The sequence below is a fragment of the Hypomesus transpacificus genome, chromosome 1, assembly GCF_021917145.1.
Source record: "Hypomesus transpacificus isolate Combined female chromosome 1, fHypTra1, whole genome shotgun sequence".
Classification (NCBI taxonomy): Eukaryota; Metazoa; Chordata; class Actinopteri; order Osmeriformes; family Osmeridae; genus Hypomesus; species Hypomesus transpacificus.
The window spans coordinates 3,055,091-3,081,457 of NC_061060.1; the positions used below are offsets into that span (position 1 = coordinate 3,055,091).

At 43.4% G+C, this 26,367-nt stretch overlaps 2 protein-coding genes across 5 annotated transcripts; one reads left to right on the plus strand and one right to left on the minus strand.

Moving 5' to 3' along the window:
- The first annotated feature begins 14,644 nt into the window (after nucleotides 1–14,644).
- Nucleotides 14,645–19,682, plus strand: pcgf1 (polycomb group ring finger 1). Of its 4 annotated transcripts, none has more exons than XM_047019329.1 (9): nucleotides 14,645–14,744; nucleotides 15,544–15,649; nucleotides 16,007–16,159; nucleotides 16,293–16,364; nucleotides 16,782–16,887; nucleotides 17,110–17,152; nucleotides 18,342–18,428; nucleotides 18,964–19,044; nucleotides 19,486–19,682. In XM_047019329.1, the coding sequence occupies exons 1-9, from the start codon at nucleotides 14,658–14,660 to the stop codon at nucleotides 19,534–19,536; spliced, it is 786 nt and encodes a 261-aa protein (XP_046875285.1). In that variant the 5' UTR covers nucleotides 14,645–14,657; the 3' UTR covers nucleotides 19,537–19,682. The 4 variants fall into 4 exon arrangements, with proteins under 4 accessions (XP_046875285.1, XP_046875291.1, XP_046875277.1 ...); XM_047019335.1 differs by having other exon boundaries at nucleotides 14,649–14,744; nucleotides 18,345–18,428; XM_047019321.1 differs by lacking the exon at nucleotides 14,645–14,744 and adding an exon at nucleotides 14,770–14,981 and having other exon boundaries at nucleotides 18,345–18,428.
- Nucleotides 19,683–21,753: 2,071 nt separating this feature from the next.
- Nucleotides 21,754–24,193, minus strand: lbx2 (ladybird homeobox 2). The gene is made up of 2 exons (XM_047021625.1): nucleotides 23,480–24,193; nucleotides 21,754–22,841 (listed from the first exon to the last, which is right to left on the minus strand). Exons 1-2 carry the CDS (start codon nucleotides 23,802–23,804, stop codon nucleotides 22,381–22,383), a joined length of 786 nt encoding a protein of 261 aa, XP_046877581.1. The 5' UTR covers nucleotides 23,805–24,193; the 3' UTR covers nucleotides 21,754–22,380.
- Nucleotides 24,194–26,367: the final 2,174 nt, after the last annotated feature.

Below are 26,367 nucleotides of genomic sequence, written 5' to 3' on the forward strand. Positions count from 1 at the left end.
GAATTAAGCTCTCATTTAATACGTTTAAATTAGATTTAAGTATACCCTTTGTCTGCTTGGGCAAACTGGCAAATCGGGACTTTCCACCACGGCTAAAGCTAAACTCGTTAATCAACCGCTAAAGCAACGTCTTACCCGCTGTCACTTTTCAATGATTCATTCCTCTCAGGAGAAAAATCTGTTCCCTGAAGCTTGGATTTCACCATTGACTAATTCAAAGGCAATTTGTAGATGTTGCCTTGTCATGTATTATGACGGTTTGTAGCCTACAGATTGTGAATGATCATGGCCCATTTCGACGTTTTGTTTACACAACGCGCACAGTCATCCCAGGCTTCTGCGTGCTTAAAGGCTCTCACTCAATGTGTGCACATAATCTGTAACATGTAGCCTAATGTAAAACTGACATATAGTATCAAAGTATATTAACGGGAAGCAGTTAAATACTTAATTACATATTCTGATCATTTCTTTAATCACAACGCAAAAATGTATCTAACATTATTCTGGCATCAACAGCTCAAATGTGTTCTTCCAGACAATTCTGGTTTTTTTTCTTAAAAAAAAAGTATTCACTCGCGATAAAATAAAATAAATCTATATGTGCACATTGAGATCTAAAGAGTTAAATGTATTTTCTCCAACTCCTTGGAACAGATGTTAGTCTAACCATAAAAATGTTAAACAGTATCACTTAACGATGTCAGAAAAGCATTTCAGATGTGTCTCTTTCAGCTCCTGAAGTAAAGGCAAGGAAAAGATTATATCGATTTTTTTTGTCTTGCATCGTGGGTTAAGCCATGTAATTTGTAACAAAAACAAAACATAAATCTGAAGCTTATTGTTCCTGAAACATTTTTCCTTGTTTCACCACCAAGTTCATAATCTTATAAAAGTATGGTCTGCATTCATGTGTACTCAATAAAAAAAAACTCTAACTTTAACTCAGTTGATGTCAAAATAACATATCACACCATCCAACCTGTTTCAAAGGCTGTCCGCTTGGTGGTTTAATGCTGTCTGGAGGAACAGGGAGCTGAAGGAGGAATGTCTGTTAGTGGGAGAAAGCCTGGAGATCAGGAAACAAGTTTTTTTCTATCACTTCACTTGACCCTAGCATGTAAAATGAAAGGACTTGGGGGGGCAGGGGGTTCTTTCCAGGGTAACACCACAGCTGCAGGTGTGTGGTCTGACTGGCCACAGGTTTCAAGGCTGGGAAGTCATGTCGAGGACCTGCAGATCTTGTTGGGTCGTGTCCAATGGTGACATTGTGAAGGATCAACGAGGATCAAGATCATGGAGAGAGCTTTGATGAGGATCTGATCTTGACAGGTCTGTGTAGAAGTGTTCAAGTCTGAGGGGAGTCTCTTAACCCTCTTGAGGGAAAAAACCACAGGGTCCCCCCCCCCCCTTATTCTCCATCACATGAAGAAAACTAATAACTTGTGGACAAATGCCAGGTAGAGCTTATAGGAAAGGTGATGTCATGTTTATACAATATGGGGATATTTCACCTTCCTGTCAAAGCAGCAACTCACCTGTGTTTATCCAATCCTCAAAGAATCCTTTTCTGAGAACAGAGGTGGAGACAACGAGTGGCCTGTGACAGACGGCAGGTCTTCAGGCTGCCAGCCAATTGGAAGGAGGCTGCCTCTGATAGAGGGAGGGCCATCCGGCAGCAAGCCTATCAAAACAAGGCTGCCTGTGACAGGGGGCGGGTCCTCCGGCTGCTGGCCTATCAGAACTGAGGTGTCAGTCTGGTCAGAGGCTCGGGCGTCAGGAGGCCAGATCCGATTGGTCAGTCTGTGGACTGGGCTGAAATGAGTGGGCATCGTCCCGAGAATGCCGCAGTCTGAGAGTCCCCCGAGAGTCCCTGCTGAACCTGGCTCATGAGGGACAGTTCACAGATGAAGCAACCAACCATACTCAGGGTGTGACCATGCATGTGTGTGTCTGTGTGTGCGGGCACAAGCACAAACAAGCGCATGTTCTTTTGCCAGGCTGACAAAAGTCCTCGCGTCACCATCCCAACGTCCTTCAACAGACCTGCATTTGTGGAACCGCCTCCGATAGGCCAGGATGAGAGCAGCTGGGAAGACGGCCACCTCCCCCACCTCCCCCACCTCCCCCACCTCCCCCACCTCCCCCACCGCATCCCTGACAGCCCCGACCGGTCGCTTGGACCGGTTTGTCCCGGGGAAGAGAGAGAGAGGGCGTCGAGGGCCTGGCCTGCCCTGAATGGCTGCATGTTCGCAAGCGAGAGAAAGCAAGCGAAAAGGGTCAGAGGTGTTGCATTGCTCAGTCATGTTCTCATCAGGCTCGCTGCAGGCGGCCCATGCCAAGTCGAAGTCATGCTTTATGTAACACAAGGAGGAGGAGTGCTCTGCTCTGCTCAGAATCAAATCCGCCTTTGTTTAACAAAACACCCGCTAATCTGTGACGTCAGACTATCTTCGACTCTTTTCGATGGAATCAGCTGGCTGTCAGGTAAACTCAGACGCCCAAATGTTTTGACAGATTCCAAGGTTACTGAAATATTTTGATGAAAGTTGGAACAAAAATATTTTGATAAGGAAAACCCTGGAAGATAATATTAATGACACATTGTTGAGCTGATCTTTCATGGGTGTGATGGTATGTAGAACAAGGTAGGGATGAGCACTGTGGCAATTTTAGGCTTTTAAAGATCAATCTTGATCCTCAAACACAAATTTGATTACAACCCCTTAGCAACATATATCAACCATTAGGTAACACACACCGTTACCAGATAAAACATTTGACAGAAAGACGTGCTTGTCTGAGACAGGGGATTTGCTCTGTAATGGGATTTGAGGTGAAATTGCGTAACTTTATATACATACGTACGTATATAGTTTAATCTCTTGATCGTGCTGTTCAAATACACCATCAAGAGACAGAGAAAACTGGTTTCTTGGTTTCCTTGCAGCTGAAAAGCTCCTAAACAGCTCTAACGTTCAAAACAACCCATATTCTTGTGTGGCCAGCATGAGTAAAACATTGAGGAATCCTTTTTAGGTGTCCTTTTAGTCAATCAGTGAGCATGTGCCGTATATCTTTGAAATTGCCTTTTGGTGGGGATCCTCTCAGCGGTGCGTTGAGAGGCCTCATATATAACAAACTGTACGCAACATAACAAGGCTTCCAGAAGCTTCCCTTTGAACAATGAAGACAGATGGGATCCTGTGCTTCCCCAATGGGAAGCAGCTATTTGTTGAGCAAGGATGTGTTTCAAGGATAAACACTGGGTGATAAAGATACCAGATAGCAAGAATGATGTCCCTCTAAAAGCAACATAAAGCATTAAGGATTTAAGTGGATCGTTTAGGTCTTGATGGACAGAAAAAGGACAACTCTAAAGAAGAAGTATCGTGTTGCACACAGCCTTGGACTTATTGACGGTTGGAATCGTGCCTGGCTGTGAACTTCTTGTTGATGTAAATTTATGAGGATTTTGTTGTTGTTTTGACCTTCTGCTTGATTTTGGGGAGTTGAAAGAGCTGTCTTAAATCTATGTGTATCTGCATGCAAACAGAAAAAACGTAGATGTGGAGAGGGTAAGATATAGATCGGGATGCTTGCCCTCATTAGCATACATTTGAAAAGTGTTTCTGTGGATCTGGGGCTGAACGTTTGGTGCCATGCCTTGGCCCAGACCATGCTTGAAACTTCATCATAGGATTTAAATCTAACAGCCTTTTCAATTACATAAATGTGAAATGTTTTTTTACAGACAGACTCCTCTCATATAAAATGTCTGGCTTCTTTTTTTTTTTCAACTCCCTGGGTTCTTCCCTGATTCTTCAGAACGTTGCTCTGATACACAGCAGCTTTTGTGTTCATTGTACTGGATCAGTGAGCAGGGGAAGCTCATTCTCTCTCCTCTTTCCAGTTCTCCTTTTAGCTTGTGTTGCATTCTCCTCGCTACCTCATGTATGGAACCTTTTCAGAAACTAAAGTGTTGTTCCTTTGTGGAAAAACACAGCCTCCACAACCTCACTGCTTGGCCCCAGTGTCTTCAGCAGTTCTAATATACAGAAATATATGGAGGAGAATGCTGCACATATTGCCTTTGAACCCTGCGTACAGTACAGCATATGAACAGTCTTAACGTTTTATTTAATTTTAACAACATTGAACCACGACTTAAAGATCCACACTGGATACCCTGTTTCCTTCCACCATTTAAAGGAGGTTTAGCATTCTGACCCAGACAGCCATAGCAGAAAGGCAGGCACATCTTGCAGACATTAAAGCCTGTGTTTCTCACAGGTCTGGAATTGTAGGACTTGTAAACACATAACTAGATATCTAAAACTCAGGGGGGGGGGGGGGTTCCCCTTGTGCTTCCTGCATGATGGGTGGAAACAGCTAATCTTGTTTGTCATGGATTAGCGCAGGGGTCAAAGTCTCCTAAGTCACCATTCCAGCTTTAGTTAATTTGGAGACCCCATCATCACTGACCGTTGTTATCCAGTTGATGTCGTCTGTCAGATCCTCCCACCAGGACCGAACGTGATTAAAAGCGAATGTTTTGGACACTAAGGTGAACACCCATTTGTTTTGCTCGATGACATCATGTGCCTCCCTTTAGGGTCTGAGAACGTGCCTGCGGTGCTGTGATACACGTGCTGCAGCGATGATGTCAAAAGGTATGTGTAATGTCACTGTCAAAGCCGGGGCTATGCCCGTCGACTCTGGTTCTCCACCCAGGATCTCTCCACCCGGCGACCTCCGCCCCGCCCCCGCCCTCGAACCGTTCTCACCGCGCCGTGGGGCCACACGCCGCTCCTAACGTCCTCCTCAAGTAGACGACGCCACCATCCAGGGCCTCATTTCCAACCACGACGAGACCGTCTGCAGAGAGAGGGAGGTCAACCACCTCTCATTTCAACGTCAGCAAGACTGAGGCAATGATCGTGGACTTCAGGTGGTCACTGGGGGGAGGAGGGGGGGGGGGGGTCATGCCTCGATTAGGCTGAAGTAGAAGGAGTGTCCTGCTTCAAGATTCCTCTGTGTTGATCAGTGATGACCTCTCTTGGTCCAGGTTGTCGTCAAGGCAGTGAAAATGGCCCAAAAGTGCCTGCACATCCTGAGGAGCCAATCATTGGCTTCCTCCTCCCCTCTGTGCATTGCATCTACCTAACAGACGATGCCTTAGGAAAGCATGGAGAATCACAAAAGTGATTTAAAAGTGATACTATATTTAAATTCTACAGTTTGGACTATGTTGAAAAACATTAGGTCCATATTGGGGAGTCAGATGGCTGAGCGGTGAGGGAGTCGGGCTGGTAATCAGAAGGTTGTTGGATCGATTCCCTGCCGTGCCAAATGACGTTGTGTCCTTGGGCAAGGCACTTCACCCTACTTGCCTCGGGGGGAATGTCCCTGTACCTATTGTAAGTCGCTCTGGATAAGAGCGTCTGCTAAATGTAAATGTACATATTGGTATATGTCAGTACAGTTTTGTCAAGTATGATCACGTAACAGACCACACAGGACTGTTCCTTAAATAACAATATAATATGATAAAGATCAAGCCTGCCTGTATATCGCTGAAGTTAACCATATAGAAGGCTACTATATCAAGCTCCAGGCCTAAATAACATTGGCTATCTACTTTAAAACTCCTCTTTATCCACTCTCCCAAAACCACACCTCGCTAGCCCTGATATGTGTACCCACACACGCAAACATACACACACGCGTGCACCCATGTGCCCATACACACACACACACGCGTGCACACGACCACACACACACACAAACACACAGCCTTTCTTGGCTCTTTAGCTCCTTGTAACACACTGGCTGTGATTGATCGTCGGGAAATAGCAGTAATGTATCCTGACTGGAATGCCATTACAGGGAGATTCACACACCCCTACAAAATACCAGAACACCACTGAGACGAAGCGTCAAAGACAGACTTGAAAAACGCCTGGAATTTACATTAATTCATGTTTAAAAGCACAGGGAGGAATTATTGCTCCCTGTTTAGAGAAAAGCGTTCCACAAATGAATTGCGTTGCTTTTTTCCCCTTCCCTGCTCGACTCCCGGCTCCTCTTAGAGAGCTACAAAGCAAACACTGTCTTTCATAAACAAGCTTTTAGGCCCGTCCTCTTCGCCCCGTCCGTCTCATAAAGATGAAGAAGCTTCACGGGCCGCTAGGTTGCTTGAGAGAGCAAGGTAAGAGAGAGCAAGGTAAGAGAGAGCAAGGTAAGAGAGAGCAAGGTAAGAGAGAGCAAGGTAAGAGAGAGCAAGGTAAGAGAGAGCAAGTTAAGTGTCAAGCTGCTCTGTAGTCACCTGGGCGGGTGTAGCTCTGGTAGAGCATTCGCCTCCAGATTAAGAGATCTAGAGATCCCAGACTTCAACCCCTCCCCCTCCCCACCCCCACACCGTCTACCCACCTCACTTTGGATAAAAGCATCTGCTAAGTCGATAAATTATTATTTTTATTATTACTGGAAACTATAGAAAAGTCTACTGATGTAAGCAAAGGAGCATCAAAGCCCCTCAAATATACCAGCCGGTCGCTGCTTGCTCCTGTCCCCCCTGCTGACTAACCCAAACTCTAAATCATGTCAGTTAAGGTGCAGCCTTGTTCACACTGCCCAGACCAGTCAAATCATTAGCACAGTTCACTCCAAATGTGCGGGCCGTGAGTGCATATCATGTGATCGACACATGGGCGGGGAGTAGTCCAGAGAGGGCACACTGATTGGACGACAAGCCCCGGATAGAAACAGGCCTTCTCCTCATTGGTTCCTGCCCCAGTCACCGTTTCTCCTTCATTAGCATAGTTCCCTTTGTCTTCCATGTCTGACTGACCTCTATTGTTTACTCTATACCATGCATACCTCGATTGCCTCTCACATTGAGAATGAATGGAGGTTTTTGCCTTGTGGACACTGGCCTAGAATCCGACAGCTCCCAACGCCGGCCAGCGAGGTATTCCCACCAAACTCACAAAGGCCCTCCTCACTGACCCTGGGGTTTGGCTGATTGTCATGCTGGTGTGTCTCAGTAACGAGATGATTTCATCTGTTTAGCTTGATTGTTTTTTTTTTACTCTGAAGACTTTCCGAACGCGGGTTATGCAACGTCGCCTCAAACGAATGGTGCACACTGTCCAAAAGCGTTTCCAGGGACAGAGACAGCGATGAAGGGGGTGTGTCCTACCACACAGTTCTGGTAACCGGAGTGCAGATCTGTTGTTGATTAGAACCCTGGGCCTGGTGTTGATTGTGACGTCATGATGACAGTGATGTCACGGAGGCCCCAGAGCCTCGCAGGTCCGCTGCGTTCGACTTCGACAAGACGCTGAGTCACCAAACACTGTCTGTGGGTGGCACGGGTATCGCTTTCCGTCCTTCCCCAAACCTTCGTCTGTTCCCACACCGAGCGACCTCGAGCGAGATGTAATGACATCAGCCGTGCGACGTGCCTGGCAGGGAGGACGGATGCTGATACTCCTGTGAAGCCACTGTTTTCACCGGGTGGCAACACGACAACAGGGCTACCTCAGTCACAGCCTGACCTCACAGGTCAGTCGTGTCAAATAGTCTCTCCTGGAACAGCCCCTTAGCAGGTTCTCAGTTTTCCACTGCTCAGACTCGTGGTGTGTGTGTGTGTGTGTGTGTCATGCAAGGTACTGTTGTAACTGAGACTGTGTGTGAAGTGTGTGTGTATGTGAAGTGTGTATGTGTGAAGTGTGTGTGTGTGTGTGCCTCCAGCTCACGCTCCAGGCGGAGGAAGTAGATACACAAGCGAGCGCATAGGTATTTGTGTGTTTTCTTGAACCATACAGCACATTCATCCTGCCTGGTATGGATCCACACATGTCTGAGAGGCAAGATGGAACACGCTCCGAGCAATCGATCATCACCAGACGATTGATATGTCAGTTAAACAAGAAAAGTGAACAAACGGTTTAAAGAGTGAATCTCCATGGTGAATGTTTTCCCACAGGATAACAAGATGTGAGTATGTGAGACTCATGAGTTCATTTCTAATGCACTGCACAATACAGGGCTGACCTCAGGCTTGTGAGTCCATACGACCAGTGCATCAAGCCACCCATCCGTTGCCACCTACTGGTGGATCACATGTCTCTTGAAAATACAGGAATTTTAGGGCAAAATGGAAAATCAGATACAATAAAATATTTCTTATTTTTTCTTCAGAAAACAGTGACCTTCAAGTACCAGAAACCTTCAAGTACCAGTTCTGCATCATTTTCTTCATAAGAATTGCAGGAATGCTATCCCCCCCTGTCTCCATCTACAACACCAAACCTTTGTTGGAACGATTTCTCCCCCCCAAAAAATTAATTGTTTTACCGTTATGAGGTTAGGCAGCAGAGAAATTGATTTAGTACCCGACCATCCTATCTCCAATTAGCTCTGTATACAAGTGTGCATGCGTCTGGAACACGTCGTATATTAAAGTGAGTGGGAGAGATTTGGCCCAGGGAGCCATGCATGAAATATGACAGAATATAGCTCACTTATGAAGGTCTTTTCATGTTGGGTGTAAATCACACATCCTTCCCCGGGTCCTCTACGAGGAGTGTATCCACTGTGGTCCGCTGGTGATCACCAATCACCACTAATGATGAGAGCTGTCCTGTGTGATTCACAGCCTGAGTATATAGGTTGCATCCCAAAACCCGTATAACTATTTCAAATTATATAAATTATATTCAAAAAATATTTGCTACGTCCCAATACATAGCAAATGCATGAGGCCAAAAATACCAGGATGTCTTGGTGAAAAAAAAACTGCAAAAAAACATGGCTTCCGGTTTCATGTGATGTTTCTTGAGGATTTTGAGCAGCGAAGAGGTTCTCCTAGGACAGCGGTCTCAGTCCTCAGAACCCCTCAGCCAAGGCTACGCAGTTCCCTGGACTATTACAACGTGAGTTTGGAGAACGATATCTCCACAAAGCTCACCCCTATCTCTGGACCTAATTGCTTAAACACTGACAGTTCCTTACATCCCTGAAACCTGTCTCTCCTAAGCCTTTGATATGATAAAGCCTATCTCTGCTTCCTCTACGTTCCTCACTCACTTATCTACAGTATGAGTTATGGTGCTAAATGTGAAAATCAATACGTTAGCGCAAACACAAGTTTCACATGAGGAAACGGCGGTTGTCTGTCTGAAATCTCTTACAAAAAAAAATGTCAAACTCATTCTGAGAATCCCTCAAATAAAAATGTTACAATTAAAAACCACACATAAGACACATCTTTCATGTATTTTCTTTCAAAGTACTAATTTTTTTAACTGCAAAACTGTTTTTTTTTTCTGGGTATAATTAACCCAGGAGAGTAAATCCCTGCGACCCGAAGGAAGGGTAGCCTATCTGAAGGAAACATTTAAAATCTTCACCACATGGAGCCCAGTTATCCAGCAATCAACTCCAAACAGGTGACGTCAAAGGAGAGCCCCTACTTGATGGGAGATAACTTCAGGAGAAAAAAAACCTTTCCCTTTCCACTAAATGTCCCCACTTGTTGTCTCCCCCCCCCCCCTCCCCCCCCCCCCCCCCCCTCTCCTCCCTCTCCTCCTCCCTCCTGATCTTTCCTAATGAGAACTAAGGGTCATTCTAATGATGAAGAGGAAACACCGCACTGATCAGAGGGCTAATCTGAGAGGAATGGCCCTCCATCAAATGACCTCATCCCTGTGGTCATGCTGTTGCTCCGGCCAGAGGCACACATGTAGGGGCATGGAGGATGTGAGGGGCTAATTCTATAAGTGTGTGTGTGTGTGTAAGAATGTGTGTGTACGTTTGTAAGTGTGTGTGGGTGTGTAAGAAAGTATGTGTAGAAATTTGTGTGTTTGAATGTGTGTGTCTGAGAATATATGTGTGTGTGTGTGTGTGTAAGACTGTGTGTGTCTGTGTAAGACTGTGTGTGTGTGTGTCTGTGTAAGACTGTGTGTGTGTGCGTGTGTGTGTGTGTGTGTTTGCGTGTGTGTAAGACTGTGTAGGGGATGCGTGGTGATCAGGAGAGGTGAGACTAAGAGGAGCAACTCGAAGCGTGATCCCATCTTGGATGCAGAGGTGAAGAGTTCTCTCTCTCCGTGTTAGTGTATGTGTAACACACAATGACACTGCACCATGCAAGACAACCTAAATCATTCAGTACAATATGTTTGTAACATAATTTATTTTTTAAATAGAAATCCCCAACTGCCACTGACCCTAAACTAAAAAGAAAACTCCTGAAAGAACCCCTTGTCCAACTATTTAGCCTGGAACTGCCTCTTCTAGCCCTGCTCCTTTAATCACATCAAAACTTTGATCCACCCACCTATCACAAAAATGAAAGGCTCTTGACTCACAGATTCTCCATTAGCTTGTAAACCACTGTGGTGCACTGGATGTTTTCCGCCATTACTGCTGAGCCAAGCGGCCGAGCACACACTGAACAAAGATACATCCCGTGATAGCTTTCAACTTTACCTTGGTTACACTTTTTAATGAGCCTCCGTCCCTATTTGTTGTCCTGCTTTGAAACAACCTGGACAAGCTTGAAAGTTGAACAGGCACACCGGTGCTGCACGCTGATCTGTAACAGGCTACTTTGTTGCCTAGAGTCGATCCTGAGAAACGGCGGGCTCGGGGAACAAGGTCGACGTTGCACCTCCGTGCCCCCCTGTGTTTCCACATCTCAACACACAGAACAAACAGATTTGTGAATGGCCAAATCTATATCCCCCCTTAATCTCCAAACCTACCATCACAGCACAGGAAGCCCCCCCCAATCCCCCCCCAATCCCCCCCCCCAGGCCAAGGGTGAGCACGCAGAGGCACACCTCTGCCTGTGAAGAGCAAATAGAGAGAGAGGGGGGGGGGGGGGGTCTGGACGTTACAAAGCCAGCGCCTGCACTCAGGGTTCGCAAAAGTAAACAACAGTGCCAGCCATCCCAGAATGGATGGCACCATTCCCTTTCATACAGTACGTAGATGTCAAACAGTTGGGGAACTAGGCGGCCAGATTACCAGAGATTTGCAACACCCCAGGATTACCCAAGAATGCCCAGCTTTAATCTCCCACCACTTAGCCTTTGATTCTCTGTAATTATTTAAAGCGGCAGTTTTCTTTTAAAGGACAGAACTCTGATAAACGGCCTTAACGATTTCTTAATTTTTGCACAGGCGGACTAAGTGCTTGTAGCTTAGTGCATGCAGTGGGAGAGTGGTCAGGTCAACTCAGACTCAGTCCCATAACCTGCTAATACACCGACAAGATTTATTTGACAACAGCTCCTATCAATCGGCTGCTATATTTTACTCCACAGCCTTTCCTCCTCTCCTTCGTGTGTGACGTTCCCGTACCACAAATAAATCACGTTGATTAAGCTGACTTCCTCAAAGAGAATTACAAAAGTGACACCATCTTACCCAGAGTGTGCCTGAGCCACATGAACACTAAGATTCATGGGAGTTCGTGGGGAATGGACTTGAAGTTCCGGGATCTCTCCGCAGTTGCATGCTACGGAAGGAGATACCGAGGAAAGATGAAAGGGTTGCCTGCATGTTGGTGCCAGAGAAGAAGATGAAACAGAGAGAAAACAGTCTCCAAAACAATTTCATTATTGACACAGTAAGTGCAGGCAATGAGGGTCCCTGTTTTGAACCCCATCAAAGTTCTTCACGGGAGGCACGAAGAAACATAAGGTGCCAGGGTAAGCCAACTGCTCCATGGCATCAAAGGCTATCATTATCTCTTATGAAAGCTGAAAAACATTCTTGGGGCATCTTGGTGAGCTGCCCGCTTTGATGTGCATTTATCTTGGCGGTGCAGGGCAGCGATGCTGGGACAGGGGAGCCTCCCTAGTCTGTGGTGACAGTCTGGGCGACAGGGTTGAGCCTGCATGCTGCCTGGGGCATTCAGCCGGCGCTCCCTCTGGTCCTGCACACCGCTGTTTTCCCTTCGCCCCTTTGCTCTTAAAAGCCCATGAAGATAAGATGTCTGTGAGATAACTGAGGAGGGCATCTCCATGTACAGCAGAGATACAGTTAAGAAAAGGGGGGGGGGGGGGGAGAAAGCGAAGTGTGGATGATGTTTTCAAGGGCTTCCATCGCACACAAAGATGAGAGAGTGAGAGATGATGGGAACCTCCAGTTATGAAGTTGAAGTGTTGAAGTCTTCTTAAGCGCACTGTCATCGCATTTCCCTCCTGTCGCCTGACACCTGTTTGACCATCAACAGCAGCTAGCGCTACACGATCCCTGGGACACCCCGCAGCAGGGAGATAGCCTGGGAGCATGCCCAAAAATCACACAAGTACAGACCGTTATCAATCACAACAAACCAGGTGGACTGAAGGATCCTCCAGTCACAGAACAGAAGACGAGCCTATGGCCATCATCTCCTCTAACCACACCATTCCCAAAGAGCACAAAGACCCGGGTTCAAAAACCTCCTCTGCTGCACATCGCCGCTCCACCAAGAGAAGCCTGCACGGTTGACATGCGGACAGTTTCCCCTCCAGGGACAGAGGCCTGAGGGCTTGCACTACATCGTCCGTTCTGCCCCAGCATTTCTAACAGGCCGGGCAGCGCTGCCTTGGAGCTTTGCCCAGAGGGCTTTCGCCATTACCTTGCCACTTGGCAGCCAATTGCTGAAGCAGCACAGACAAAAGCTGCTGCCCACCCCTGCATGCTCTGATTGCTCCGAGAGGGGGGACGAGGCAAAAGTCTGTGTGCCCAGGACGTGGGCCTCCTGGTTGGCATGGCGGAGCGGAGATTCCCACCATGGGTTTGTTGTTTGGTTGCTCTTGGCACAGGCTGTCCAGGACCGGAGGAAAACATGGCTTTCATCAACTCTCTATTCAAATGGAACTGAAAATAAAATAACGCAGCTCATGGTCCCCCCCCAAAAAAGGTGTAGCCAACCCTATCTCTTCAGATAAAGGTGGAACGGTCCTGATTACTTTGGTATTGGCGTTTGCTTGGTCTATATCCAAAGCCTAGTCTTTCTGACTGTGGGGAGTTAGCGTGTGCAATGCTAGCCTGTGTATGGCCTTTACTGATGGTTGCTGATATTAGAACATGTATTACATTTTGCAACCTCCCTACAGCCTGTCAGGTGTTTTAATCAGATGAACTCTTAATTTCAAAGTCGGGGGAAGTCAAGAGGATTTACAGACTGTCCGAGAAAAAAGGGCTCCTTTGTCCTTGTCCTGTGAAGTAATGAGAAGAAATGAAAGGCTTCGTCTCTCTCTCTCTCTCTCTCTTTCTTTCTCTCTCTGTCTCTCATTCTCTCCTCGCTGGTGTTTTGCCCTACTCTGATCTTCCAGGGCCCTGGGGATATTTAGATATTGCGTGGAGTCAAAGCTCTGTCAATCAGATAAGCAGTGACCTTGCAGGCCTGCAGATAAGACCTACACACAGCAAGAGGAAATAGCAGCAGGGGCACAAGGCCTGACTATGAAGGTTCAGTGAAGCGAGGCTGATCACCACGGCTCTTCAACTGCAGGCTGCCAAGAGTGAAGTATCGCTTGTCCTGTTTCCATCTCCCACTTTAGATTGACTGGATCTTATCTGGATCTGGTGGATACAGCATGACTTTCTCTCTCTTCCTCTCTCCCTCTCCCTGTCTTTCTCCCTCCCTCTTCCTTTCTTCCCTTCTTTCTCTGTCCATCTCTTTGTCTCTTTCCCTCCCTCCCTCCCTCTCTCCCTCTGTCCCTCCCTCCCTCCCTCCCTCCCTCTCTCTCTCTCTAAGCATCTGTCTCAGAAACCCCTCCAGCAGTGTTTTTAAAGTTCTTCCACTTTACAGCAGACAGCATTATTGTAACCCTACCAATAGCTTGGCAAACATGCACACCTGCATTACATTACATTCAGGAAATGTGGAGCAGTATAGTGTTTATTTTATTTTAGGAATACGATATTCATACACTACATGAAAACGCTTCAATTTTAATTCTACTAGATACATGTTGAATAGGAAATTGATTTAAAATTAAATTAAATATCGTAAAATATTCTCAGTACAACAGCTCAAAATACAGCGTATGTCCTTATAAACATCCTCCAAATTACTGAGCTCAATTTACCCTGTTTCACACAAAATTGCCCCGTCTCTCGTCTCCCGTCTCCTCGAACAGGCGCTTGCTGTACTGAATTGCAAGCTTGTAGTGCCATCTACAGGTCAGCTACGGTATTTAACTAGATAGGATATTAGGTGTGATTCAATCAGGACTAACATGTTACACGAACACAGGGGTGATCGATGTATCGTTTCATCGTCTCACATCGTTTTGTCATTAAATAATTTAATGGTTTCATTTGAAGAAGAAAATGGCAATGCATTCGTCAACCTATGATCAACTCAATGTCCTACACAACACGCTCAGGTAATTAACCCGTTGACTGAAATAAATATATAAAGCGTTATTTAATTATACTGTATGGCAATTTGACAACATTTGAACTCGCACTTTGAACTATAAAGCATGTATGGGAGCATTTTCTGAAACAAGTTTACACAACCGGGAGTGCAGTCTGTTATTGATATCGTCTTGGAATTATGAGCGCGCTGTATTTTGAGCACGCCCTCTATGGTCGTGCTGAACATGCTCTCTGATACCCGGAAGAAAGCAGATTTTCCAAAGATGGCGGAACAAGGTCCAATGGCGATAGCTATGCGGCTAAGAAATCAACTTCAGTCCGTATATAAGCTCGACCCGTTAAGAAATGAGGCAAGTGTTGTTTTTATTTGGGACCTCCTCTATACGACGCGGCCTATAGGAATTGTTTGAGGGTTGTAGGGCTGCCTGGATTCGGGGGTTTAAGGAAAGCAGCAGCGACAATCCGTTCATCTCCCTATCGGAGAAATGATGGAGAGCGCAGTAATAGCCAATGTGTGCGCAGGCGTGAGTGGGAGAGTCCACCCGTGTTGTTGTTCACTACATCGCAAGGTCCCGCGTGCGAACAATGTACCGTCTATTTATCTCAAATGTTACTCTACCTGTGTATTATTTTACTTTACTGTATAACTCCACGTGTTCGGCTGTTTACACTGAGCAAAAATACGTTTTTTGCGCTTAGATTAGATGTTTGACTGTGAAATGCGACGTTAGCTCTACAGCTGTGTAGCTTGCCAGCTAGCTAATGTTAGCTAATTGCGCAGGTGGTTTCTTTCCAGCTGTAGACTAGTGTCTCCCATGCGGGGCTTCTGCACGGTTTTAACAAGTTCGGGGTTGTTGCTTAGGCTATCCTTAAAGCGTTTTCCCGGTAATCTAAGTCAGGTGGCAAATTGGCTGATGGCAACAAATAAGTTATCTTTGACGTGCCCGTGCGTGTTACAACTATGTACACGACTTCTCAAACCGTAATTAGTTGGGCAGTCGCACAGGACCACGTTTAGCTATTGCTCAGGATTGTGACATTTTTTTCTTTTGCCAGGTTTTCGTTATATTAGTTGCAGGGCACGCCCACCGTGCTCGTACTACAGGCATTGGGTAATATGCTTTAATCGAATATCTGAATTTATTGCAGGAGGAAGTCAAGTTGAAGATTAAAGACCTAAACGAGCATATTGTATGCTACCTGTGTGCCGGATACTTCATCGATGCCACAACTATTACCGAGTGTTTGCATACTTGTAAGTTTAATGCTGTCACATTATTTCCTTCATGGCAACCAGCACGCGCACTAGAGTGCTGCGTTGTCATTCCTCGGTTGGTATGAGTCGATCAGTTTGTCATTTAACAGTACGAAAACAGTAGCGTACAATGTTTGACAGCTGTCACAAGTGGCATCCAATGATGGGTTTAGTTTGACGTTGTGCAAGTTTTATAGACCCCGTAATGATAAAAAAAAAAGCATTGCCTAAAAATGTGTTCATTTAGCAGACGATTTCATCCCAAAGTAACAAAAGGGTGGATTTGAACTTGAACCTCTTGATCTTCAACTCGACCACTGAGCTGTACCCATCCCTGTATACGTGTGTCTATTTCAGTCTGTAAAAGCTGCATTGTGAAGTACCTCCAAACCAGCAAGTACTGTCCGATGTGCAATATAAAAATCCATGAAACGCAGCCTTTACTCAACCTCAAACTGGACAGAGTGATGCAAGACATTGTCTACAAACTGGTCCCCGGTCTGCAAGAAAGTGAGTCTAGCCTGTGTTCTCCTTGGTACTGCTGAGATGATATTAGTGTGGCTGGAGGGGTTCAGTGACGTATCTTAAAAGACAAAATGACGAAATCAAGGTACCAAAGCATGTTTTTATGATTCTTCACCAGGTGAAGATAAAAGAATAAAGGAGTTCTATCAGTCGCGAGGGATTGAGAGAGTGGTGCATCCCTCAGGAGAAGGTAAGCTGGCTGGCTCTCATTACTTATAGTATTTTACAGGGGCTCAGATGGCTGAGCGGTCAGGAGATCGGGTTACCAATCAGAATGTTGCCGGTTCAATTTCCGGCTGTGCCAAATGACGTTGTGTCCTTGGGCAAGGCACTTTACCCTACTTGCCTCGGGGGAAAGTCCCTGTACTTGCTGTAAGTCGCTCTGGATAAGAGCGTCTGCTAAATGACTAAATGTAAATGTACATTACATTCGTATAGAATTGTGGATCCAGGATTGAAATGTGACTTTGCGTTTATTTTTTTATCACTTACACATGCAGCACATACTCCATTCATATTTTATTGAATTGAATGTGATTGAGACAGTGTCATGCAGGCCTGTTGGGTGAGTCGGAAATCCTCACGAAATCCTTGTTTTACTTTCCAGACTCGATACCAGACTCAGCAGGTCTCCCTTTCACCTGCTTCGACCACTCTAAAGCCCACTTCTACAGATACGACGAGCAGGTCTCACTGTGTTTAGAGAGACAGAGGTTCGTTCTCCCAATACTGTCAAAACATCACTGCTCTTTTAGTAATATGTATTCATTGAGGAGATGCTTGTATGAGAAGCGATGTAAAGGAATTTAACCTGCTACTTCTTGATCTGCAGTCAAATCCTCTTTTACTGCTATACTCAGCCCCATGCTCTACTACTGAGCTATATGCATCCACCTTTTCAATGCTGAATCTTCTGTTCTATGTCCTCAATACAGTTCATCGCTCTCTGGAAAAGATAAGACAAAACTTACCCTTCAGGTAAGTCATATGTTCTCAAAAAACCGTTTTGGCTTGTAGAGGCAAGCCTACCTGTTCAGTTATTGTCTGGGTGAAGACAGGCAGACATCTCCAGTGGCAGTGCCTTAGTAGGCCAGCAGGGGGGGCTCTACACCAAGGTTTTGTCATTGTCATCCAGGGAGCAGGAAGGGAAGGATGCAGGGTTCCTTGCAGTCAGGGCTGGTTTTGGGGAGGGGGCGGGCTGGAGCAGCCATGGCCCATTCAGATTTGTTCTGCCCCCCCTAAAAGAACAAATAAAAAGTATTGTATTGCGCTTGCAGACCAATCATAAAATCCCAATTTTAAAAGTATTTGTTTTCTTAAATTTCTGATTGGCTAGTTGGGTAACATAGAACTCTTATCTTTCAGTTCTCAAAGGATGTGACTCTCACTGTGTTATTTTACTAACAAATGTATTTGCTGTAAATGACAAGTTATAAATCGTTGTCATTTAACATTGTGTTTTTTTGGGTGGGTGGTTGTGTGTGTATTGGAGGGCTTTCCTATTTTGCTCCTCAGCTAACTAGCTGTGTGTGTATGCAGTTGGCCTAGTTCACATAGAATTCATTAGCAAGTAAAGCTACCTGTTCTTTCCCCGGTAAACCAGGCACAGGCACACATAGTTTTTACATTTTCTTTAGATTTTTTGTCCCAAAGCCACATAGCAGCACCTCAGCTGTTGTTTGATCAGAACTTAAGTGTGCGTTGGTTAGCGTGTTACCCTCCCCCAGTTCCAGCACGCTGCTTGCAGCTGCGAGCACCTTGGCACCCCCGCTAGGGACGATCACAGCCTCATCCTGGTTGCTTAGGTCATAGTGTGACATTAGGGGAAAATAAAGTGTCCTCCTTACGGTCAACTACTTGAATTACATTGATAATTATGGGCTACACAGTAAACTAAACTCTGCAGAGCACGACATGAGACATACTCACTCAGCCAAAAAATAATAATCCTATCCAACCAGCAGTTCAGTTCTCCCCTGGACACATTTTTTAACTGGGGCTGCTAGCAGTTGTTTGTGTCCAACAAATTACAAACGAGCACAAACTTGTATTACTCATTCTTTTTGATTAGAATCATAATTTCCCCCAATGGTTCCTAGTGTAAAAGGGTTCCAAAAGTACATCATTTGAAATAAATGTGTTGATGTGGTTGTCTTGATCTTTGCAGCAGAAGTTTGTCCGCTGTTCAGTCCGTGCGGAGGTGAGACACCTTCGGAAAGTGCTGTGTCATCGACTGAATGTAGAGAAGCACCAGGTAAATTGTCGCCTATCCAACATTGCAAATAAACACACACTGATGTGACTGAAGTACAGTGTATGATGATAATGGGATCAAACCGCTCAAAGCTCTATAAAATGATACCTGCAATCTTAATTTTTCTATCCACCCGGACAGGATTTACCCTTCCCTGTCCAGTAATTTACAAGTACATTATATATCCACATTGTAGCTCTGCGTGAACTTCAGTATGTAGATGTGTCAGATGGACCATAACTCACAGTCTCTGAAAGGACCAGTGGTCCTTTCCATCCATCACTCTGTCACATGTATCCATAGTAACACAGAGAAACTGCCGCTAGAAAGTACAGCACAGCAGAAAATTTATGATCAGAAGTTTAGTTCTAACAGTATTTTGGTGGGCAGAGTTGAGGAACAGTCTATAGTTACCAGGCACTGCAATAATAACCTCAACTTTTAGGCATGGTGCTAGAATAATATCTGAAATACAGTGCAAAAATTACCACATCTCCGGTACCAGACTGACACATTGTCTGTTTCTCTTCTCCAGGTCCAGATGTTGTTCAACAACGAGTCCCTCCCAGATCACATGACCATGAAGCGTTTGTGGCTGTCTCACTGGTTTGGCAAGGTAGGCCGCTCTCATATGGAGCCAAAACATTTCATACTGAATTCCTGAACACTTGAAGCAGCTTTTTCCACTTGAAGGTTAATTTAGACAAATCTGCTAGGCAGAGACAGAACATTTGAGTTTTAGTTTAGATAGGAATGTGTAGTGTTATAAATTAATAGTCAGTACATATTTATCTTTTACTTTACATTTAGCACTTACTGGAACAAGAAAACAAATATAAGATATAATTCAAGACTAAGAAAAACTTTAAAAGGGTGCCAATTAAATAAACTGTCTTTGCTATTTTGCTTACTGCTTTTAATTCTTGCTTTTTATCTTGCCTTTGCTGTTTAAAATAGTTTTAGGCTTCTTTTCCCTTATTTAGCTTTGTGTACAAATGAAATCATAGCTGTGTCCATTTCTTTGTAGATCTTTTGTAAACAAAGTCTCTCTCCTTAGGCTCAACCACTGGTCCTTCACTACAATATCAAGGAGAAAAGGACAAGATAGAACTTCCCCTCTCCAACGGCAGCTGTATATATTTTGTATAATACATATTCTATTTTAATAGTGTTTGTGTACACATACTTATTTTGCTGTTTTGTATTTTTGAAAATAAATCTGTGGAAAATGCACTTTTGGGTTATGTAATTAAATAATAGGCTTGGTGTGGCTTTGTTTGAAGGAGGAAACATGGTTGAAGCTTTTAAAAGCTTTTAAAACTGAAGGACCTGAAGCAAAATCAAGATTGACCAAATATTGTGTAATAACTATTGGACATACGAGCTGACACATGGCAACCTTCACAGCATTGTTAATGAAACCTTTTGGGACGTTTATCTTAACATTATTTTATTGATTGGTAAACACATTGATTTTATTTACACATTGGTAAGCAAACAGCTACGCAACACTAGGTGGCAGACTTTGTATTCTCCTGAGCAGCATAAATCCAAGGTTCTGGTCTAAAATCAAGACCCAGCAGTTGCAAGAATCTTTTTTTTGTTCTTTTTTGGAACCAGATTAATCAGTGGACGTGTCTGCGCTATACCAAAAATAACCACAAATTTAGTTTTTCCTTTGGACACTTTGGCTTGGCTCTTAGAGGCAGGCCAACATCACCAGCCGGTAAAATATCAAATTACTTAAATATTAACAATCCTCAAAATATTTCCAGGAGCCAAATAAAGTGTTTGTTGGAGCCACGTTAACGTGTTTCAAATGTTTTATCTTGGAATTCTGTCGTATATACCCGGTAATTGCAACGATGTTGCATGCAAAATTCGTTTTTTGTTCACGGTGCATGGCATCAAGAGATAAGTAGGTTACTTTTCAATACAAAATTAAATATGCAGGCAGAACAATTACACACACCTGCGTTTTGGACAGTAAGCCTACAAACAAAACCCTTTTAAATACAGCCTAAATAAAGTGGCATTTGATATTGTGATATAATTCATCGGTTAGGCCATATCAAAATTCGACCCAATACATTTCTGTAGGAGCTTGTGGTATTGCAATGTACCCCTGTGTATGGGTTTATATCGCCAAGTCAGGCTCTTATTTTAAAGCAACTATGTTCGTGTTCGTATGATCATGTAAGGCACCACATTTGCGCATAAAATGTAGGCTACATTAAACATTTATTTAAAAAAATAAGGCCACTACATAGGCTATTCCGGAACGTTGTTGCCCAATGTTTTTTTTAGAATACATAGGCCTATGCCAGATTACTTGAAGTGGTTTTACTAACTTTTACCATAGGTCTTTCCACCAAATAAAGCAATTACATTATTCCCATTTGACCTGAATTAAGCTATTGTGACTCTGGTCCTGGATATAATCATGTCCTAACTTTTCTTTTAAAAAGGACGAGCGTACGCTGGGAGGCCTATAGAAGCTTCACGGATGCCATTTCACAATAGCACCACTTAACATTTGGTCCTACAGGCTTTTCAACCTCAACGATTCCACGCGATTACATCAATTGTGTCCCTGGCGCCTTGTCCTCCCCCTGCCCAGTGCCCACGAGTATACCATTCTTGATCTTGTAACAAGTGTTAGCCCAGGAAGGAACCTAAAGATATTCAAGCAGGCCGCAGTGGAGCAACAAGAGAAAGGCGACAACCCTCCTATTTCAAGGGAGTCCTTTTCAGGTTTATTCATTAGGACCCTAATGCTAACGAATTGCTATTCATGATTTCTTCTAACACACGCATCCAAAGGGTGGCAGATGCGTAGCCTACCATTATTGCTGTCGTTTCAGTGAAAACTGTTTATATACGGCAAAGGCGGGTTAACATAATCAATCATGTTGACTAGCTTGTGTTAAAGACAATGTATAAACCATATGGCGCTGGAGTAGAAGCAGGCTTTTTTGACACAGCCCAGCCCTGAGTCTTAACCTTCTTGTGACAACTGTTATTCTAGAGAGAGAAAGAGAGAGAGAGTAAAAACTTGTTTAACTGCTGCTAATTGAGCACAAGGGACTTCGGAGTAGCGGCCTATGACAATGTTGAAAGGGTTCAGCATGAATGACCTTAACCAAGCCAATATTTTTTCCATAAAACACACAAAACCGCACTCCACTAATAGAAAAAAGGATCTGTGCACTTCTGATGAACGTTTGACACATTAATGTAATTGCAGGAAACAAAAAATGAAATATCATATACCCTTTATTTACATGTTGATTAAATAGAATGCGATCAAATTAGCGCATGTGATGTTTTTGTGTTTAATTTATATACATAACTTATAGCATGTAAATGTTTTTTCATATTCTTTTATCGCAATTGTTTGACATTCATGGTAATGAAATATGTAAAACAACCTCTTTAATAAATGCAGCGCGGCTCGGCTTTAACATTTAAATTGAGAACTTAATATCCAAATGTTTATGTTTTCAATTTTTACATTTCTCAATTGTTACATGGGTACGTCATGTAGGCTAGTTACGGACTTCTGGCTACCCTGGGATAGGTGGATATTTGGCAGATATTGTGCTTTAGCAGCTAGAAATATGACGATGAACAACTATACACAAAATAATTGCACAACTTTCTCCCAAGTGATTATTTTTTACATTAGGCTTTAGGCTTAAAGTTTGCAGTCTTGATCCTGTACCATATACCACAAAACCTTATTCATTAACTACTGGAAGAAAAACGTAGCCCATTCCTCAAATAATTTGGTGACACTGAAAACAGACCTCCAGAAGGCTTTACAGTTTATGAATAAATTAAAATGGAGAAGCGGAAAGAGCAAACCTTCCATTGAGTTAAAATTCTCCCTTTGTCAATATCCGTGCAAAAGTTTGAAAAAAATGCCCTTTCTCAAAACACGGGCCTAATGTCAATCATCCACTTCAATTTCTTCGTCCTCTTCTGAGAATTCATCTGTCGTTGGGTCTCTGGATGAGGAAGGGGACTGGGGGAAAGCCCGGTGCCCTTGCGATGATGGTGAGATACTCGGTGATATAGCCCCAGAACTTCCCTGCGGGTCGTCAATGTCATCCATGGTCACGAGCTTCTGAAGAGCTTGCGGAGGTATTTTCTTAAGTGACTCCACGTCCGCTTTCATCTCCTCCAAGTCTCTCTTGAGCTTGGCCCGTCTGTTTTGAAACCAGGTAATAACCTGTGCGTTGGTTAACCCTAGTTGCTGCGCTATCTGGTCTCGGTCGGCCGGTGACAGGTATTTCTGGTACAAAAATCTTTTCTCAAGTTCATATATCTGGTGGTTCGTAAAAGCTGTCCGGGACTTTCTTCTTTTTTTGGAAGTCTGCCTCTGTCCAAAAGCGTTTACATGCTCACGACCTTTGAAGAAACACGAATATAGTTAGCATGCTGTCAAAGAAAATATATCTCAACGCATCCACAAGTGAGCATTGGAAAGTTGAGTGTCTGAAACAGGCCTATCGAATAAACCCAGAGTAGACTTAAGCTACCACAAAAAGAGAAAATGTAAAATGTTGTTGGTTTTTCTAAAACCATAGGCCAATAACGACCAGTAATGTTTATTAGGGTATCTTCTAAACTAATGTGGATAACTTGTAGGAAACACATTTATTTTTGACATTGCCATACAGAGGCCTACATGTTTTGTATTGATTCAACTGCAAATATAAACAATAGGCTACCGCCAGTCTTCCTAATCACATTTCACAGGACACACTAATTAGCATACCTCAGGTCTTTTGCCATAAAGTAGGTTACACAAGTCAACATCATTTCTCACACATTTTATAACAAATCTGATTTGTTTGCCAATGATTTGCTGCTTCAAAGTTTGACTGAAGTTCACAGAAAGCCAACACTGCAATGTCGCCACTGAATTCGTATTTGTACATGTTATTAAACATCTATAGCTGTTATCAATGGACTTTGTGTGGGAAATTATTGTGGCGTAAAATAAAATCGATATTATGGCCGTGTAAAAGGAAAAACTGTCTTACCTTCAGCCGCTTGGATAACGCTGACTTCCAGACCTTTAAATGTCTTGCTGGCCAGTTCTTCCAGTGCACATAACGGCGAGGAGGGAGTGGTAATGCCGTTCCTTACTGTGTTAGCGCTGGACACTTTTTCCACAGCCCTCGGAGGACAGATACTGGCAACAGATTTCTTAACCGAGGGTTTATTTAGGATATCCTCGATACTGAACGGTGTCAGGGGCTTGTTAGAGTTGGCCGGGGGCGGGAGCTGGTCTAAGGGAGCCCGTCTCCGCTCGTCGCCACTGGACTGCAACACGGAGCCTGCCTTCATGTCTTTACTGGAGGTCATCGCAGTCCGAGAGAATTACTGCAGGAAAAGTTGATTATTTCATTCAAATGGTCGGATAAACGTCCACGAGTGTGTGTTCTGTTCGTCTCTCCTTGGAGCCCCTTACTATAAGCCTTTACCGAATCTTGCAACTTAGCTTGTCTGAAATGTTTTCTCCAGAATAACCATGCTTCGGGCGTAGTCTGCTAGTTCACAGGCAGTCGAAATGTATTCCCTTGAAGAGAGCAACTGTTCCTCTGTGAAGTTCCATGAAGATCTTTACAAAGTATACCAGGACTGCCCGGGGGCGATTCCCTGCAAGGAAAAGCTGTCTCAAGGAACAAGAAAAGGAAAGCAGTTACTGCTAACGAGTTATTGTTGATTGGGCGAAGTTCAATTAGAGAAACACTACACTACTTGCTGACCCGCTGCTGAGTCTTAAAGGGCCAGACCATAATAATTAATTGGACGCGGGAATAGGAGGAGTTTCCAATGTTGACGACGCTTGAGGAGAGGGAGATGGCTCGAGATGTTTATGCATCTGTCGCTCCTCTTTCTATTGGCCACTTGCTGTCCCTGTTTATTGGAAAGGGAGAGTTGATGTTCACAAATAAATGAATGTGGATCACACCTTTACGGTAAATTTATGGCAAACAAAATTACTAAAGGATTAAATATATTTGTGAAACATGGACACCAATAGGCTTCAGGTACTCATAAAATAGTCAGCAATTCTTAGGGTACCAATTTTTTGTTGTTACATGCAAAAGTGAATACAAAATTAAGATAATTTAAAAACGAAACGATCATACAATTATTATCAATAATTATAATAAAGCAGCCTATTTGTATATAATCTTAGCCTATTTCAGAAGTAACCCTGGCCACTGTTGAGAATTTCATTTGTATTTATTTCAGATATCAGATAATCGGATGAAAATAGAATGGTTATTGCTTTTGTTCATGCAATTATGCCGTTCAACATTAGATTAGCATCTTATAAAATAATTCACAGTAATTACAATAAACAAAACATTTCTATCCAGTCTTGAGTTCAAGTTACAGTTATAGATTGGTTCTTATAGGATACTGTCATGAAAATAATGTCGATGAATGGTCAATGTTACGATGCTACGAATTAAACCAAATGCGATGTGTTGCTTTCGCAGGTGAAGAGACTGGACACATAAGGATTGTCACAATCCTTGTTTTCCCACATTGTTAATGATGAGAATTAAAATTCATCCGATGCCCGGGCTATACCATGTAGCTAGTAGGATGGATGGCAGAATGGGATAGGCGCAAATTGGACATCGACCCCAGGAGCAGGTAGGTTCTAGAACGATGTGTGATGAGGATTCTTTTTGTGACCATGTACGACAGAACCTAGGCGAGTCTTTTTATTCGTTTGTTTTTATCCTGATAAAAATTAAATTGGCTAACAAACTAATGTTACTAATAGGACATTTGTGTCATGTCTTAAATCGCTCAAATAAGAGTTACACATAAGAAGTCTATATATTAGTGAGGTTACTGACAAGAAGTATTATTTTCCTGTTTAGCTTTTTTTCATGTAACGAAATGTGACATGTTAAATTCATGTTATATGGGTTATTATTATAAATTTTTGTATTGAAGCTATAGGCCATGTAGACTCCACATTATAGTGAATATTTACAAGTATTAACCTACTGTGAAAATATCGCCGGCAGCAGTCTGAATTAAAACCTTGTGCAATATAGATTATACAGTATATTTTGAATTTGAAATCAGGTAGGCCAATATTAAGCAACAAAAAATATTCACCATATCGTCTGCTATAAGGTTGATAATAAAATTGATTTTGGCACACTGCCCGAAATGAGTAAAGCATAGGCTACTTCTATGGTTTTATTTGGTCTGAGCCTATTATTGCATATAGGCTAAACTACTACACACGGTGATCTCTACTCGCGATCAGAAGTTTCGATGTTTACTGCTAATGTCGTGAACACTGATTCACAGTAATAGACATTTAGTCTAATAATTGATAGATAGAACATTTAAAAAAAATTACAGGTCAAACGAACCCTTACAGAATGATGACGTGTGTCCCAAAAGCAGCATGTGGAGACATTGTGCGTGTAGGTCGGATTCGAGGCCAATAAGGATGTTAGGATTTCACGAGATTAGATTTAAATCCCTTAGCAAGTGTATTATTGAAATGAATTATAATTGTTTTGTTTTGTAGATTTTTTTATTTTATTAACAGGTGACACTTTTTCATCGCTTAACTTCATTAATGATGTGTAAACACAGTTTTTTCTTGACGTGTTGCAAAAATGATTTTACTCACTATTCATGACTCACACTATTGACAAAATATATCTTAATCGAATGCATTTTCTATTTACTCAGTACCAGAGAGCATCGGATAAAAAAAGATCAACGATATGTTTAGTTGCTTGCAGGTTACACCTTTGAATTAATAGATTTGCCGGCGCAGGCAACATCCGCCAGGGGATATTTCTAGAATTTTCTTTGATCAATTTAGAGTGATTTAATTATCACAACTGAAATGCAACACATATGTTTAGCCATTTCC

Excerpts from the sequence above, each read along its gene's own strand:
- pcgf1 (XM_047019315.1), top strand. The coding sequence starts at position 14,880 with ATGATGGAGAGCGCAGTAATAGCCAATGTGTGCGCAGGCGTGAGTGGG. Across the intron at positions 16,160-16,292 it reads GGTCCCCGGTCTGCAAGAAA|GTGAAGATAAAAGAATAAAG; the intron begins GTGAGTCTAGCC and ends ATTCTTCACCAG. Across the intron at positions 18,429-18,963 it reads TGAATGTAGAGAAGCACCAG|GTCCAGATGTTGTTCAACAA; the intron begins GTAAATTGTCGC and ends TCTCTTCTCCAG.
- lbx2 (XM_047021625.1), bottom strand. The coding sequence starts at position 23,804 with ATGACCTCCAGTAAAGACATGAAGGCAGGCTCCGTGTTGCAGTCCAGT. Across the intron at positions 22,842-23,479 it reads CGTTATCCAAGCGGCTGAAG|GTCGTGAGCATGTAAACGCT; the intron begins GTAAGACAGTTT and ends GTTTCTTCAAAG.